Source organism: Suncus etruscus, chromosome 1 (genome assembly GCF_024139225.1).
Source record: "Suncus etruscus isolate mSunEtr1 chromosome 1, mSunEtr1.pri.cur, whole genome shotgun sequence".
Classification (NCBI taxonomy): Eukaryota; Metazoa; Chordata; class Mammalia; order Eulipotyphla; family Soricidae; genus Suncus; species Suncus etruscus.
The window spans coordinates 188,378,691-188,396,928 of NC_064848.1; the positions used below are offsets into that span (position 1 = coordinate 188,378,691).

At 37.8% G+C, this 18,238-nt stretch overlaps 3 protein-coding genes across 3 annotated transcripts; all 3 read right to left on the minus strand.

The window, feature by feature from the left end:
- Window positions 1–938: 938 nt before the first annotated feature.
- On the minus strand, window positions 939–1,562 carry LOC126019180 (keratin-associated protein 4-3-like). The gene has a single exon (XM_049781374.1). The coding sequence runs from the start codon at window positions 1,560–1,562 to the stop codon at window positions 939–941; it is 624 nt and encodes a 207-aa protein (XP_049637331.1).
- A 5,147-nt stretch (window positions 1,563–6,709) lies between these two features.
- LOC126019138 (keratin-associated protein 4-3-like) lies at window positions 6,710–7,348 on the minus strand. Its single transcript, XM_049781336.1, has 2 exons — window positions 6,955–7,348; window positions 6,710–6,879 (listed from the first exon to the last, which is right to left on the minus strand). The coding sequence occupies exons 1-2, from the start codon at window positions 7,346–7,348 to the stop codon at window positions 6,710–6,712; spliced, it is 564 nt and encodes a 187-aa protein (XP_049637293.1).
- Window positions 7,349–12,142: 4,794 nt separating this feature from the next.
- LOC126019148 (keratin-associated protein 4-3-like) lies at window positions 12,143–12,781 on the minus strand. Its single transcript, XM_049781349.1, has one exon. It carries the CDS (start codon window positions 12,779–12,781, stop codon window positions 12,143–12,145), a length of 639 nt encoding a protein of 212 aa, XP_049637306.1.
- Window positions 12,782–18,238: the final 5,457 nt, after the last annotated feature.

The following is an 18,238-nucleotide window of genomic DNA, read 5'->3' on the forward strand; positions in this document are numbered from 1 at the left end:
CCAAGGCTTTTCCTTTCCATGTCCCCCATACTTTGGTGGGCCTATGCAAATTATAATTGCCACTCTAACACCGTTTTTACCTGCTCCTTTGACTCTAAACTTTAAAAAAAAACCACTTAAACTTTTGAGGTTAACTCAAACTAATATGCATGTGCATGGAAATGTAAAAAAAAACTACTATGTCTTCAAGTTTAAGGAGTTACATAAATTTTATGGCTTTAAATTGCTTTGTGTACCACTAAGAAATTTTATAATGAACTACAATCTGGGGTCTTGAGGGACAAAGTAATTGTACATGGGTTCTGTTTTATCTTTCTTTGATTGTAAGTTTAAAATTAAGGTGTAAGCTGGGGAATTTTTTCTGAGAACTTTGTTTTTGGGTGATTGTCCTTCCACTGTAATTTTACCTTGTCTTCTTTCTTTGCATCATTGTTTACATAATTAAAAATAAAAAATTAAAATATGAAAAAAATACAACATATTGGAGCTGGAAGGTACCATGGAGGTAAGGCATTTGCCTTTCATGCAGAAAGACAGTGGTTCGAATCCTGGCATCCCATATGCTATTTCTGAGCATAGAGCCAGGAGTAACCCCTGAGCGCTGCCGGGTGTGACCCAACCCCCACCCCCACCAAAAAAACAACACATCAACTTATTTTTTTATGTCTGAAAAATAAAATTTATTTAATTTTTAATAAAACAACATCAGAAAACGTGGCAGGAAACATATCAGCTGAGATAATAAGGTGTTGATAATTCAAGAAAATTAAAACTTTGAATTCATTTGATAGAGAAATATTGATGGGTGCAGTACATTTAGAGAGAAAGCATAATATCAGATCACTGAGTAATGCGGTTTTTCCAGAGGTGACTCAAATCAGCACTGAAATATATGGGGAAGTGGATTGCTAGAATACAGGTAGACACAGTCAGGACACTCAGCAGCAAGAGGCACTGGAGCAGGTAGGGCGGCAGCAGGTGGTCTGGCAGCAGATGGGACGACAGCAGCTAGAAGAGATGCAGCAGGTGGGTCTGCAGCAGCTAGAGCCACCGCAGGGAGAGCCACAGCAGCTGGAGCCACAGCAGGATGGGCGGCAGCAGCTGGAAATGCAGCAGGATGGGCGGCAGCAGCTGGAAATGCAGCAGGATGGGCGGCAGCAGCTGGAGCCACTACAGGGAGAGCCACAGCAGCTGGAGCCACAGCAAGAGGGGCGGCAACAGGTGGGGCGGCAGCAACTGGAGATGCAGCAAGAGGGGCGGCAACAACTAGAGATGCAGCAACTGGGGCGGCAGCAGCTGGAGCCACCACAGCAACTGGATCCACAGCAGCTGGGGCGGCAGCAGCTGGACACACAACAGCTGGGACGGCAGCACACAGATTGGCAGCACTGAGGCCTGCAGCAGCTGGACACACAGCAGCTGGGGCGGCAGCAGGTGGGCTGGCAGCACACAGACTGGCCACACTGAGGCCGGCAGCAGCTGGACACACAGCAAGAGGGCCGGCAGCAGCTCTCTTCACAGCTCTGCTCAGAGCAGACAGAGCCACAACACGAGTTGACCATGGTGTCAGAGAGGGGAGGTTCTGAGTGGGTTTCCAAGAAGGTGGATTGAGAAGTTTGGAGTTTCCTTTTCCCCAGTCCCCTTTTATACCCTGCTAAGGAGCCTGCTGTCATCACAAGTACATCTATTTCCTTGTCACTCTTTTTCCTAATGGAGAAACTATTTGACAAATTAAGTCAATTTGTTATTCTGGTTAAAGGATTTAATATGGGTGGAAAAGACTGATAAAGTACTTCCGTCCTTCTGAATCACCTTCCTATGATTTTTTTTTTTTTTTGCTTTAAGGAATGTTGTCACCTGATGTCCTGTCTTAGTGGTAGACGATGCTATCACATATTGAGACATAGTTTCCATCCTTAGGTGATGGGAATACTTTAGGTATCCATTCTTTGTTAAGAGAGAACTGCAATTCGGCAATGCTCCATTGTTGCCCCGTGGGCTAAGAAGGTTTAAGTAGAAGTCAGGATCATTGGCATAAGAAAAAGAAATTTATGATGGCATAATTCTTTCCCCTAGGTTATCCATCACCTCTGATTGGAAATATCAATTTAAAGAAGAAAACTAACCTTTAAGGAACTTTTCATTTTATTGATGTATATTTTAATGTAAAACTTCATCAAAGTATTTAAAGTGAAGCATTTAACACACTTCTGATGGCATTATAACAATAAAGTAATAATAACTACCTTCAAATTGCATTTTCTGCTCTTTTGTGACAAAAATACACAACATTACATTTCACCTCATTATTTCTCACCTATAACCTTTTTTGTTTGTTTTTGGCCCAAACACAGCTTTGTTCGGGACTGATTAATGGGGTTGTCAGTCCCATTACTCCTGGACATGTGCTCAAGAACCCTTCCTGGTAGGTCTTAGGGAATCATATTTAGTGCTGGTAATTAAACCCAAGCCAGCTGTGCACAAGATAAGAGCCCTATACTCTGTATTATCTATCTGGCTCTCATAATTAAAATTTTAGAAAACCAAGGCTTTCTGCTTCCTGGATTTAATAGAGCCCAAGAACTCATAGCTACTGTGTTTGATACTTACATTCCAACTTAGATTATCTAAGTCCTTGACTTTTACCTCTAATTCACATACGCCTATCTTGCTTTCTCTCTGTTGTCTTTTGGGCCTTTGAAGATATCTTGTCTATTGTATTTGTTGTTCAAGTTGATTAACAATTTTAATACCTCTGTCTTTATTTTCAAAAATAAAAAAATGAATACTGAGATAAAAGTTAGTCATATATAAAATTTTTGGTGAGAAGTTTCAGTGAAATCTTTATTGGGCAAAAAGTGCCTAATAAATGACTGACTGATTTATGTTTCAAAAATGTATGATATTGCCAGTTCTTCCTTTGGTTATTTATATGCTTACTTCCTTTTGAGGAATGGGAATCCAGAAAAGGAGAACACTTATTGTGTGTTTGGTTTTGTTTGTTTTTTGTAGCTACAACCAGCAATGCTTAGGGCTTATTTTTGACTTCGTGCTTAGGGATCATTCTTAGTAGTGCTCAGGTGTGGTCCCAATATCAAATACAGATTAGTTTTTACAAAGGTAAACATCTTATTCACTGTACTATACCTCTGGCCCTCTCATTAGATAGTATAGACTTACCAAAAGTTATGAATGGAAATTTTAGGATTTCGGGAATGGGGACATTCATTGGTATCTATATAGATCTCTCTAAGATCGGAGCCTAGATAAATCAACCTGTTTGAAAGAGTTTTCATAAAACATTTAAATGCTCTGAGTTGGTGAATACATCAGAACAGTTACAACATAAGGTGATGAAATTTGAGGGGGCTGATAAAATGACAGAATCATGGTTCCAAATGATTTGTACAAGACTAAAATTTACAAGACTTAGAAATTAGAATCATTGAAATGAGCAGTCATACATGTGTGTTGGTGCATGATTACAGGGAGCTGGGACTTTATCCAAAATTCTAAGGCAAACTTGTACTACCTAAACACCCTGAAATATATCATTAACTTTTCATACATCTCAAATATCACAAGACAAAATGAGTCAATTACATGTGTTATCAGCTGAGCAGAGATTGAAGACTGCCAGTCTATAAATACCCACTGTACTGGAGATTTGTGTGTGTGTGTGTGTGTGTGTGTGTGACAAGAATGAGACTTTAATCAGTTTTAAGTGGAGTTTATAACACTAAGAGATAAAAGGTTGTTAACAAATACAATAACAAATGGACCTCTGATTGGTGTGAGGGATTAATCTGTACACATATTTTTGTGTGTGTATCTGCAGTGCATAGCATTTACACAGAGAGCCACTACTGCACACCACAAGAGTATCTAAAGAGGCTGAATTGGAATACAGCTGTTTAAGAGACTGAAAGGTTTTAGTATATGTATTCTATATGAAAACAGATTGAACTGGGGTAGAAGGCAACTCTGCTGCACATGGTGGTTAAAATCTACCCTTTAGTGCACATTTCCATCCCTTCCATCTGTATGCATGAGACATTAACAGTACTTAAAGGAAATATGGCACTTACTTACTTTGTGGCAACCGCAGCCATCATTATGAACATGTTGCAAAATTTTTCTAAAACTAAACATGTAACTTATACCCTACTTTTTTTGTAAAGCTGAAACATTTGATGCTGATAGAAAACTCCCCTTTTAGTTTGTAACGTGTGCCATAGCAAAGGATGGTGATGCCTTTTATTCAACTACCCATTAATAAGTATGACAAAAAATGTTCAGGAGGAACTCTACAGAAGATTTGAGATGCTAAGGGCCCACTTGTAAGATTTCTTTAAAATGATGCCTTGAAGTAATTTCGGGCAAGTAAGCGCTTCACATCCAAAAATGTCTAAGAAAACATTCCAGAAAATGATATAGATTACCTAGAGACCGCATTTCAGGCTAATTATGAATACTGTCATAAATAAAGTTTTTATTAGGACTTGAAAATCTTTCACTCATAGCTATTCTTGACAAATTCTATGAGGAGAGTAACTAAAATAAAGGAGAGTAGTATGTATGTATAATATATATTTATATAAATATATAATAACTTTTTTCATTTTCAATGACTACTTAATAATATGTAAGTAAGGCTTCTCAAAAAACATTGAGACATTCAAACTCAAAATCTTCTGTTCAGAACTTTCCATTTCAAAGAAAAGTATTAACAGTGCAAAAGGCCATTATATTGTTATTATTTATGACTTGGCCCTCCATGTGACATATTGGTACCATAGTTTATAAACATACTGTGCCCAAAACTGTGACAAATAACAGTATTAATAACTATTTTCAAAACATGAAGAGTTTATTTTTATTTCAGTCAATAATTTTCAGCTTTATGAAAGATAACATGGCATATAAACTTTAATATTGAGATCTTAGGAAGAATCTTTTCTAAAGTAACCAATTTAACTTATGAGCAGTCAATTAATTCTCTACATACCAATGTTTAAGTATAAATGTGTAAATCCTAAGAACCTTGTAAAAATTTGCATTTGTTTAGTGAAAAGGAACATGTCAACATTATTATCTAAAAATATTTTTGAATAAGTTTTGCCTACCCTATTTGCCATCGTATTCTACAAATGCTACTCTAAAGTCCTCTGTAATCTGTATTTGTAAATTAATTAGGTCATACCACAGTTAGTGAACAATTTCAGCACCAATAAGTTGTTGAAAACTAGGTTTTACACCATTAATAAATAAATTGCCTGGAAAGTCATATGTTTTAAAGTCAGGTATAATTTCAAAGACACCAAATTTCTGGGAAAATATTCTTTTTAATATTATTCACATTGTTTTTGCAATAGTTGTTTTTACTCTGCTAAAATCCTATGCAGCCTGGGCATATCAAATATTATATTTAAGAGGTTAAATTGAAGCCCTAATTCTAACTATAGCACTATAAAGAAATAATACAACACTGCACACTATTACAAACATTTATTTTTCTATAGCAAATTAATGAAGCATTATGTGAGACACTTTTAACTGAAAAAAGTGTTATTTATGCAGTCTTGAAAATTTACTGCAACTCTAATTTCTTTTTTTAACACAAATAATGTCCTTTTAAATATAAACATATGTTGTCACAAAAAGATTTCATCATTGTATCTTACACTGAATGTGAAAATAATGCTGTCACAGGCAATAAGTATTGGAAAGTAATGAGGGGCAGGTTATTTGTGTGTAATATTAATATAGATAAGAGAACACAGAGTTCCTCAAGGCAGCCACCAGAGGTATTGTGACATATAAGTTGTAAGTATTTATAATATCTAAAGAAGGAATAGAACTTTTGACTCCAGTCAGAATTCTTTTTGGAAATGCATCATCCTTCACCCAATTCTAGACCTGAGCCAGGTTTGAAATGTATGTAATGGGATTTTCATAGGGTACCTCCAGGAGCAAAAATAATAAAATTCAGAAAAATAATTTGCTTGAAGGGTGCACATAAAACTCTCTAAGTCACCTGAGGAAGATAGATCTCTACAGAGAATGGTTAATGAACTGAATAGAAATCACTGTAGAGGTCAATTCCTCAGAGGATCTTTGAGACTTCACTTCTTTAGGGAGAAGAGCTTGAATCTAATCCACCAACTCCATTCTTGGGCTGAGAATCTCTTGACTTAAATTACCTTCAGTTTAAAATACCCCAGAGCTTACTTGCTCATCAGAATATACACATGTAGAGAATATATATGAAACCACTTTTGTTATTAGAAGTAAGAGTACTAGGGAATGGAAGTGAAATTCTGATTTCATATACCATCTGTGATATGTCTGAAATAAAATCAGACACTAAATAGCAGGGCTGACAAGTTAAGAAATAATGAAACCCACGTCTTAAACATGTATATTTTGAAAATTAAGATTTATTTGATTGCAGAATTAGTTTTATAAGAGATAATACAGCAGGAAATATATATCAGGATTACATTATAATAAACATTTTAGGATATTTTAAACTGATAGTTCATTTGGGAAAGAGAGAGAAACATGGATGAGTGCAGTAAATTTAGATAGAAAAACATTTTAGAGCAGTAGGAAATGTAGTTTTTCTATAAGTGACCCAAATCATTTTAGAGTAGGACTATATGGGGAAGTAAATTGCTAGAACACAGGGGAACACAGGTCAGGACACTCAGCAGCAAGAGGCACTGGAGCAGGTAGGGCGGCAGCAGGTGGTCTGGCAGCAGATGGGGCGACAGCAGCTAGAAGAGATGCAGCAGGTGGGTCTGCAGCAGCTGGAGCCACCGCAGGGAGAGCCACAGCAGGAGGGGCGGCAGCAGCTGGAAATGCAGCAGGATGGGCGGCAGCAGCTGGAGCCACCACAGGGAGAGCCACCGCAGCTGGAGCCACAGCAAGAGGGGTGGCAGCAGCTGGAAATGCAGCAGGATGGGCGGCAGCAGCTGGAGCCACAGCAAGAGGGGCGGCAGCAGCTAGAAATGCAGCAGGATGGGCGGCAACAGCTGGAGCCACAGCAAGATGGGCGGCAACAGGTGGGGCGGCAGCAACTGGAGATGCAGCAGGAGGGGCGGCAACAACTAGAGATGCAGCAAGAGGGGCGGCAGCAGTTGGAGCCACCACAGCAACTGGATCCACAGCAGCTGGGGCGGCAGCAGCTGGACACACAGCAGCTGGGGCGGCAACAGCTGGGGCGGCAGCACACAGACTGGCAACACTGAGGCCTGCAGCAGCTGGACACACAGCAAGAGGGCCGGCAGCAGCTCTCTTGACAGTTCTGCTCAGAGCAGACAGAGCCACAACACGAGTTGACCATGGTGTCAGAGAGGGGAGGTTCTGGGTGGGTTTCCAAGAAGGTGGATTGAGAAGTTTGGAGTCTCCTCTCCCCAGATCCCCTTTTATACCCTGCTAAGAGGCTTCCTGTCATCACAAGTACCACTATTTCCTTGTCACTCTTTTTCCTAATGGTGAAACTATTTGTCAAATTAAGCCAGTTTGCTTAAAAAGTTTTAATATGGGTGAAAAATACCGATAAAGTACTTCCGTCCTTCTGAATCACCTTCCTGTGATTTTTTTTTTTTTTTTTTTGCTTTTGATTTCAGGAATGTTGTCACCTGATTGTCTGCCTTAGTGGTAAATGATGCTATCACATAGTGAAACATAGTTTCCAGCCTTAGGTGACAGGGATATTTTAGTTATCCATTCTTTGTTAAGAGAGAACTGCAATTCGGCAATGCTCCTTCATTGTTGCCCAGTGGGCTAAGAAGGTTTAAGTAGAAGCCAGGATCATTGCCATGAGAAAAAGAAATCTATGATGGCATAACTCTTTCCCCTATTAATCCATCACCTCTGATTGGAAATAACAATTTAAAGGAGAAAACTTAGCTTTAAGGAACTTTTCATTTTATTGATGTATATTTTGATGTAAAACTTGATCAAAGTAATTTGATAAAGTGAAGAATTTAACACACTTCTGATGGCATTATAACAATAAAGTAATAATAACTACCTTCAAATTGCATTTTCTGCTCTTTTGTGACAAAAATACACAACATTACATTTCACCTCATTATATATCACCCTCATAACCTTTGTTTTTTTGTTTTTTGTTTTGGCCCAAACTCAGCTTCTTTCGGGACTGATTAATGGGGTTGTCAGTCCCATTACTCCTGAACATGTGCTCAAGAACTCTTCCTGGTAGGTCTTAGGGGATCATATTTAGTGCTGGTAATTAAACCTAAGACAGCTATGCATAAAATAAGAGCCCTATTCACTGTATTATCTATCTGGCTCTCATAATAAAATTTTAGAAAACCAAGACTTTCTGCTTCCTGGATTAAATAGAGCCCAAGAACTCATAGCTACTGTTTTTGATACTTACATTCCAACTTAGTTGGATTATCTAAGGTCTTGACTTTTACCTCTAATTCACATACTCCTATCTTGCTTTCCCTCTGTTGTCTTTTGGGCCTTTGAAGATATCTTGTCTATTGTATTTTGTTGTTCAAGTTGATTAACAATTTTAATACCTCTGTCTTTATTTTCAAGAATGAAAAATGAATATTGAGATAAAAGTTAGTCATATATAAAATTTTTGGTGAGAAGTTTTAGTGAAATCTTTATTGGGCAAAAAGTGCCTAATAAATGACTAGCTGATTTATGTTTCAAAAATGCATGGTGTTGCCAGTTCTTCCTTTGGTTATTTATATGCTTACTTCCTTTTGAGGAATGGGAATCCAGAAAAGGAGAACACTTATTGTGTGTGGTTTTGTTTGGTTTTGGTAGCTACAATCAGTAATGCTCAGGGCTTACTCTTGACTCTGCTTATGGATCACTCTTAGTAGTGCTCAGATGTGGTGCCAGTATCAAAAACAGATATGAAACATCTTATTCATTGTAATATCCTCTGGCCCCTCATTTGATAGTATAGTCTAATCAAAAGTTATAAATAGAAATGTTAGGATTTGGGGGGTGGGGACATTCATTGATATCTCTATTGATCTCTCTAAGATCAGAGCCTAGATAAATCAACCTGGTTCAAAGAGTTTTCATAAAACATTCTGAATTCTCTGAGATTCATCAGAACATTTGCAACATAAGATGATAAAAATTTGAGGGGGCTGACAAAATGACAGAATCATGGTTCCAAATGATTTGTACAAAGACTACAATTTACAAGATAAAATCAGAATCATTAAAATGAGCTGTACATGTGTGCTGGTGCATGATTACAGGAAGGTGGGACTTTATCCAAAGTACTAAGGCAAATTTGTACTATCTAAACACCCTAAAATATAGCATTCATTTTAAGTATATATTCTCTATTATCACAATACGAAATGAGTCAGTTGCATGTGTTATCAAGTTGAGCAGACATTGAAAATTGCCAGTCTATAAATAACCACTATACTGGAGATATTTTTATGTGTGACTAGAATGAGACTTTAATTTTAAGTGGAGTTTATAACACTAAGATATAAAAAGTTGTTAACAAATACAATAACAAATGAACACCTGATTGGTGTGAGGCATATATATTTGTTGTGTATCCTCAGTGCATAGCATTTACACACAGAACCACTGCTGCACAGCACAAGAGTATCTGAAGAGGCTGAATTGGAATACAGCTGTTTAAGAGACTAAACATTTAAGCATATGTATTCTATATGAAAACAGATTGAACTGAACTGGTGGGGGTAGAAAGCCACTCTGCTGCACATGATGGTTAAAGCCTACTCTTTAGTGCATCCCTTCCATCCGCATGCATGACACATTAAGAGTGCTTAAAAGTAAATAAGGCACTTTGTGACAACTGCTGCCATCATTATGAACATATTGCACAATTTTTCTAAAACTAAACATGTAACTTGTAACCTACCTTTTTTGTAAAGCTCAAACACTTTATGCTGATAGTAAACTCCAATTTAAGTTTTTAATCTGTGCCACAGCAAAAAATGGTGATGCCATTTATTCAACTACCCATTAATAAGTATGGCAAAAATATGTTCAGGAGGAACTCTACAGAAGATTTGAGATGGTAAGAGCTCAATTGTAAGATGTCTTAAAAATGATGCCTTGAAGTAACTTCAGACAAGTAACTACTTTAACTTATGAGCTCTCAATTCTCTATATACCTATATTTAAGTATAAATGTGTAAATTCTAAGAACCTTATAAAAGAATTTACATTTGTTTAATGAAACGGAAGAGGTATGGAACATGTCAACATTATTATCTAAAAATATTTTGAATAAGTTTTGTCTAACCTATTTGCCTTCAAATTCTACAAATGCTACTCTAATGTCTTCTGTAATCTGTATTTGTAAATTAATTAGGTCATACCACAGTTAGTGAACAATTTCAGGACCAATAAGTTGTTGAAAACTAGATTTTTACACCATTAAGAAATAAATTACCTGGAAAGTTAAAAATTGTAAAGTCAGGTATAATTTCAAAGACACCAAATTTCTGGGAAATATTTTTTATTTTTTTATTTTTTATTTTCTTTTAATATTATCTTCAAATTGTTTTTGCAATAGTTGTTGGTACTCTGCTAAAATCCTATGCAGCCTGGGCATATCAAATATTATATTTAAGAAGTTAAATTGAAGCCCTAGTTCTAACTATAGCACTATAAAGAAATAATACAACACTGCACACTTTTACAAAAATCTATTTTTCTATAGCAAATTATAAAGCATTATGTGAGACACTTTCAACTGAAAAAAGTATATTTATGCTGTGTTGAAAATTTACTGCAACTCTAATTTTTTAACACAAATAATGTCCTTTTAAGTATAAACATTATATGTTGTCACAAAAAGATTTCATCATTGTATCTTATGGTGCATGTGAAAATAATGCTGTCACAGGCAACAAGTATTGGAAAGTAATGAGGGGCAGGTCATTCGTGTGAAATATTATTATAGATAAGAGAACACAGAGTTCTTTCAGGCAGCCAGCAGAGATATAGTGACATATAAGTTGTAAGTATTTAAAATATCTAAAGAAGGAATAGAACTTTTGACTCCAGTCAGAATTCTTTTTGGAAATGCATCCTCCTTTACCCAATTCTAGACCTGAGCCAGGTTGGAAATGAATGTAAGAATATTGAAATTTTCTTTTTTTTTTTTTTTTTTTTTTTTTTGGTTTTTGGGCCACACCCGGTAACGCTCAGGGGTTACTCCTGGCTATGCGCTCAGAAGTTGCTCCTGGCTTGGGGGACCATATGGGACACCGGGGGATCGAACCGCGGTCCGTCCAAGGCTAGCGCAGGCAAGGCAGGCACCTTACCTCTTGCGCCACCGCCTGGCCCCAAATTTTCATAGGGTATCTTTAGGAGCAAAAATAATAAAATTCATAGTAAATGATTTATTTGAAGGGTGTAAATAAAACTCTCTAAGTCACCTGAGGAAGATAGATCTCTACAGAGAATGGTTAATGATCTGAATGAGATCACTGTAGAGGTCAGTCCCTCAGAGGATCTTTGAGACTGCACTCACTCCAGGGAGAAGAGCTTGAATCTAATCCACCAACTCCATTCTTGGGCTGATAGCTCTTCTGACTTAAATTACCCTCAGTAAATAACCCCAGAGCTTACTTGCTCATCAGAAGAACCTACTCATGCAGAGAACATATATAAAAATCACCTTATTATTATTATTATTATTATTATTATTATTATTATTATTAGAAGTAAGAGTACTAGGGAATGGAAGTGAAATTCTGAAATCATGTACCATATGTGATTATGTCTGAAATAAAATCAGACACTAGATAGCAGGGATGACAAGTTAAGAAATAATGAAACCCACGTCTTAAATATGTATATTTTGAAAATCAAGATTTATTTGAGTGCAGAATTAGTTTCATAAAAGAATACAGCAGGACATATATATATATCAGAATTACATTATAATAAAAAATTTCAGAATATTTTAAACTGATAGTTCATTTGGTAAAGAGAGCGAGAAATATTGATGAGTGCAGTAAATTTAGAGGGAAAAACATTTTAGAGCAGTAGGAAATGTAGTTTTTTCATAGGTGAGCTTAGAGTAGGACTACATGGGAAAGTAGATTACTAGAACATAGGGGAACACGGGTCTGGACACTCAGCAGCAAGAGGCACTGGAGCAGGTAGGGCGGCAGCAGGTGGTCTGGCAGCAGATGGGGCGACAGCAGCTAGAAGAGATGCAGCAGGTGGGTCTGCAGCAGCTGGAGCCACCGCAGGGAGAGCTACAGCAGCTGGAGCCACAGCAAGAGGGGCGGCAGCAGCTGGAAATGCAGCAGGATGGGCGGCAGCAGCTGGAGCCACCACAGGGAGAGCCACAGCAGCTGGAGCTACAGCAAGAGGGGCGGCAGCAGCTGGAAATGCAGCAGGATGGGCGGCAACAGCTGGAGCCGCAGCAAGAGGGGCGGCAACAGGTGGGGCGGCAGCAACTGGAGATGCAGCAAGAGGGGCGGCAACCACTAGAGATGCAGCAAGAGGGGCGGCAGCAGCTGGAGCCACCACAGCAACTGGATCCACAGCAGCTGGGGCGGCAGCAGCTGGACACACAGCAGCTGGGGCGGCAGCAGCTGGACACACAGCAGCTGGGGCGGCAACAGCTGGGGCGGCAGCAGGTGGGCTGGCAGCACACAGACTGGCAACACTGAGGCCGGCAGCAGCTGGACACACAGCAAGAGGGCCGGCAGCAGCTCTCTTCACAGCTCTGCTCAGAGCAGACAGAGCCACAACACGAGTTGACCATGGTGTCAGAGAGGGGAGGTTCTGGGTGGGTTTCCAAGAAGGTGGATTGAGAAGTTTGGAGTCTCCTCTCCCCAGATCCCCTTTTATACCCTGCTAAGAGGCTTCCTGTCATCACAAGTACCTCCATTTCCTTGTCACTCTTTTTCCTAATGGATAAGCTATTATCAAATTAAGCAAGTTTGTTTTCCTGCTTAACCATTTTAAGATGGCTGAAGAAGACTGTTTCCTATATCTTTAGCCCTCGTGAATCACCCTCTCTGAATTTTTTTTTTTTGCTCTGTTTTCACGAATGCTGTCATCTGATGTCCAATTTAAATGGTACAGATGTTGTTATCACCTACTGAGACATAGTTTCCACCTTTAGGTGGTAATGGAATGTTCAGGTCTCTGGCTTATTGGTAATTTGTAAAAGAGAGCTGCAATCCAGTGATGACTCCTTCGTTATTGCCTAGTGGATAGATGTTTACGTATAGGATCACAGGCATGAGAAAAAGAAATCTATGATGCATAACTCTTTTCCCACTGCAACTCACCATCACTGATTGGAAACGAAGAAAATTGTATTGCAATAATTTCTCATTGGAAATAAATAACATAAGGTAAAAAACTAAGTGATATGAAATTGTTTTCAATATATTGATGTATAATTTAATGTAAAATTTACTAAAGAATTACATTTTGAGAAAGTAAAGATATTACTTTTTATGATGATGTTATATATTATGATGATGTCTGACATTATCATAACAAAAAAGTAAAAATAACCACTTTCAAATTGTGCTGTCTGCTCTTTAGTGACAAAAACACACAACATTGCATCTTCACTCTTAATGCTTTTATTTTTTTGGTTTTTCCCAAACTTAGCTCTGTTCAGGGCTTATACCAGGCACTCACTGCTCATGGATCATTTTGGTGAGATCACCTTTGTGATCATTACTGGGCATCTCATCTCAATCAGCTGTGCAATAGTCAAGAGCCTTGCCCAATGTACTATCATCTAGCCGTCAAATAAATATTAAGAATATCAGAGTCTGGGGTCGAAGTGATAGCACAATGGTAATGCATGAAGCCAACACAGGACGAACTGGTTCAAATACCGGCGTCCCATATGGTCCCTCAAGCCTGCCAGGAGCAACTTCTGAGCGCAATGCCAGGAGTAACCCCTGAGCATCACAGGTTGTGATTCCCCCCCCCCCAAATAATCAGAGTCTGTAGTCTATTGTTTGAATTTTCTGAAACTTACTCATGACATATACTGTATTTTATACCAATTGCTCAAACAACTCAAGTTTTCCTCCTTCAGAAAAACCCTATCATTTAATCCTTTTTCTTCACAATATAACTATGATCCTACTCCAGTAACTGGCCCTTGCCCAACAGGATATTTTCTATGCCTATCTTTGTTTTTGTACAAAGTAGAATTTTCTACTAAAGATTGACAGCATTAATTTATATATACATAGATTGACAACATTAAATTGTATATACATCTACTTGTCTTCAACTGTGACTTTATCCATTCATCTGTTCATGGATATTTGCATTATTTTCATATTCTAGGTATGATGGATAATGCTGAAATAGTAGATGTATAGAAAATTTTTGGATATCATTGCTTTAATATTCAGTAGGTGTCAAGGTATATGACTGCTGAATGATTAATAGCTTTAAATATTCAACCTTTTCTGCATCAGGGTGGTACAATTTTATATTCCCATCAGGAACTATAGTGCTTCTTATTTTTCTACATTTTCACTGATCTTTATTTTATCAAAGGATAGCCTTTAAGTTTGGGAATGATAGCTTATATTTTTCCAGAGACAATCATCTAGAAAGAAGCTTTGATCTCAGTGGGAACTAACTATGGGGATATAGAATATCTCTAACCAAGTGGAACCCAAGACTCAGATCTACCCTTTCTTCTTTGATTTTCCTTCTCACCATGATTCCTGTCTTCTGAATTTAAGTGAAACCAAGCACTCATAACTTGTGTTATGAGATTTATATTCCAATTTAATTAGATCATCTAAATCTTTGACTTCTACCAAATTTGTATCTTTGCATCTTGGTTATTTCTATGCTTACTTCCTTTTGACAAATGACAAAACCAGCAAAGAACATTTACTATATATTTATATTTTTCTTCTATTTTTATATTTGGTTTTGTTAGCTATGCCCAGCAATGTTCAGGACTTACTCCTGAATTTGTTTATGAACATTCCACTAGTGCTCAGAAGTAGTGCCAGGTATCAAATCCAAATCAGTCATAACAAGGCAAGCATCCTACTCACTCTTCTATCTCTCTGGCCAGTTCATTTGGTAGTTTATTCTTCCCAAATTGTTAAAATGTAAATTTTATGATTTTTTAAGTTTTTCTGGTTTTTATATTAATCTTTCAAGATCAGAGACTAGATGAGTTAATCTGGTTGAAAGAGTTCTTATAAAACTTATTCTTCTGGACATATACAAATAAGGCTATTAAAAGTGGATGAGACTGTTAAAATTACAGAATCATGATTTCAAATAATTTGCACAAAAACTCTATCTTGCAAATAAGGCCACTAAAATTTGAGGAGACTGTTAAAATGACAGAATCGTGATTTCAAATGATTTGCACAAAAACTATGTCTTAAAAGATAAAATGTCAGAATCTCTTTAAAATGAGTGTTTATTCATGTGTGAAGGTGTATGCTTATAGGGAGGAGTGATTCTTTTTTTTTTTTTTTTTTTTGGTTTTTGGGCCACACCCGGTGACGCTCAGGGGTTACCCCTGGCTATGCGCTCAGAAGTCGCTCCTGGCTTGGGGGACCATATGGGACGCCGGGGGATCGAACCGTGGTCCGTCCTAGGGTAGCGCAGGTAAGGCAGGCACCTTACCTTTAGCGCCACCGCCCGGCCCCGGGAAGTGAATGCAATATTTTAAGGTGCATAAGTAGTACAAAAACTTTGGGAGGAGTGATTCTATCCAAAGTTTTTGTACTACTTATGCACCTTAAAATATTGCATTCACTTCCTGTATGGCTTCTCCAGCGCCATATCTCAGATTGAGTCAATAATATGTGTTACTAAGTTTAGCAGAGATTGGGACTTCTGGACTATGAATATTCATTGCTCTAGAGATGGAAGAATTTTATCATGAAAATATCATAAGCATATAATCCACTAGTTGAGGCAGAACAAGTGCACAATTATTGCCAATTTCTGTCAGTCATAAAATAATGAGTTAAACCAAGATGCAAATCTGTACTGTGCTATACAAAAGAATGAGAAAGTCTTTTCAATCATCTCAGTGCATTAAGAACACATCTTAAAATATAAACTCAATGGGGCCGGGCAGTGGCACGAGAGGTAAGGTGCCTGCCTTGCCTGCGCTAGCCTAGGACGGACTGCGGTTCGATCCCCTGGCGTCCCATATGGTCCCCCAAGCCAGGAGAGACATCTGAGCGCATAGCCAGGAGTAACCCCTGAGCATTACCGGGTGTGGCCCAAAAACCAATATATATATATATATATATATATATATATATATATATATATATATATAAACTCAAGGCTACCTACAAGATTACAGAGAAATTGCCTTGGGATAAAGATAACTTTGCTGTTATACTGCTATCATGAAGAGTCGGTCAAAATAAATTAGACATTTAGTCTAAGAAAGATAAAACTGGGGTAAAATCTTTGGCTTTGGTTGTCAAAGGAATTCATCCAGAATGTCTGACCTAGAACAGACCTTGAGATTTATATTTACAAGAGCTCATATTAAGTGAAAGTCGAGGTGAGCTACTACTTTAGGATGTTCATTTAATCTTTGAAGGCATGCCTAAATTATGTATTGTGGACTACATAATATGAGAGACCCATGTTGCTAGTCATTGAGTTTGCCATGGCGACTTGGAATTTCCTAATCTGTGGAATCTGTTTATGGAAAACCAAACACCCAGCACAAATATGCAGTCTCTCTTGTGCATGATCTCTTTTTCTTTTTTTCCTCCTCTCTTTTTCTCACATGCAAGCACACACTTGCATGTAGCAAATATGTACATATACTCACAAATGATTAGTTTCTCTTAAGGTGGGGCTTATGGTCTTACCAGTGCTCATGACTTACTCCTGGCTCTATGGTTGAGGAACACTCATGGAAGTTCTGAGATATCATCTAGTGTGCTAGGGATGAATCCTAGATGGATGTGTGCAGCCCTATTCATTGTATAGATATATAATTCTGGCCCTTTTAGTATTTTTGTTTGTTTGTGGGCCACATTATTAGTGCTCTTTATGACGCAGATTGTATTTCAATAAATGTTATGCACATTGAAACTCACTAATTATTTTTTGTTTGTCTTTGTTTTTTTAGCCACACTTTAGCTACACTCAAGGATTACTCATGGCTCTGCACTCAGATATCACTCCTGGTAGGTTTGTGGGACCATATGGAATGTCGGGGATTGAAGCTGGGTCGTTTGTAAGGCAAACATCCTCCCTGCTATGCTATGACTCCGGACTAAAAATTAATTGTAAATGTGGTGATATGTCACTTACAGAAAGAATATTCCAAGTATCTAGCACTCTGTATGTTTCAACTGCTTTACATCCTGGTAAACATCTGCACCACTCCACCATGGTCTAGTATCAGTGGTCGGCAACCTTTTTTTTCAACTGAGCCAAATCTCGCCAAAACCACGATGGAAATTTATTTTGAGAGCCACACAGGGCGCGCACTGACAGAGGCTAGGAGCAGAATCCTGACTCCTGGAGCGGCCGCCCGGCACACAGAAGAGCCACATTAAAAGTGTAAAGAGCCACATGTGGCTCATGAGCCACAGGTTGCCAACCACTGGTCAGCTACTCACTGCTCTTAGATCAGCTATTTCTCCAGTTTCCTCCTCTTAACTTCTACTCAATAACCATACTTTGGGGGAAAAAAGTACTTTGTTTATTTTATTCCTTGAGTATAAAATAATGAAATTATCTATATTCACTTTTCTTTTAACTTATTTTGCTTACTACATCACTTCACATTTTAACCAGTTTGTCACAAAAAGAGAGATTTCTTCTTTATCTGTAACTGATATTCTATTGGACAAATGACCAAAAAATCTGGCTAAAGTCTTTAATGTAGGACCTGGTAGTGTAAATAATCAGTGGAAAATATTGATGGTATGCTCCTTGACATTATGCTCCTATTTCATTCGAACTAATTAGGCCATTATCAAGGCTTTGATTCAGGTTCATGTGATATTGCTATGCTCATGGAGGAACTTGGACAGAGAACCTGGACATAGCATTATAAAATAGCCTTTAAATAGGGCAGAAAAAAAGATTTTCATATTAGGCATTGTTATAAAAAACATAATTCTTACTTTTATTATTGTCTGATAAAAATTTCTGTTGCTAAAACATATTACTACTTGGTAAATCAGGGGAACCTAGTTCTAACATCATGCTCTAAATAGAA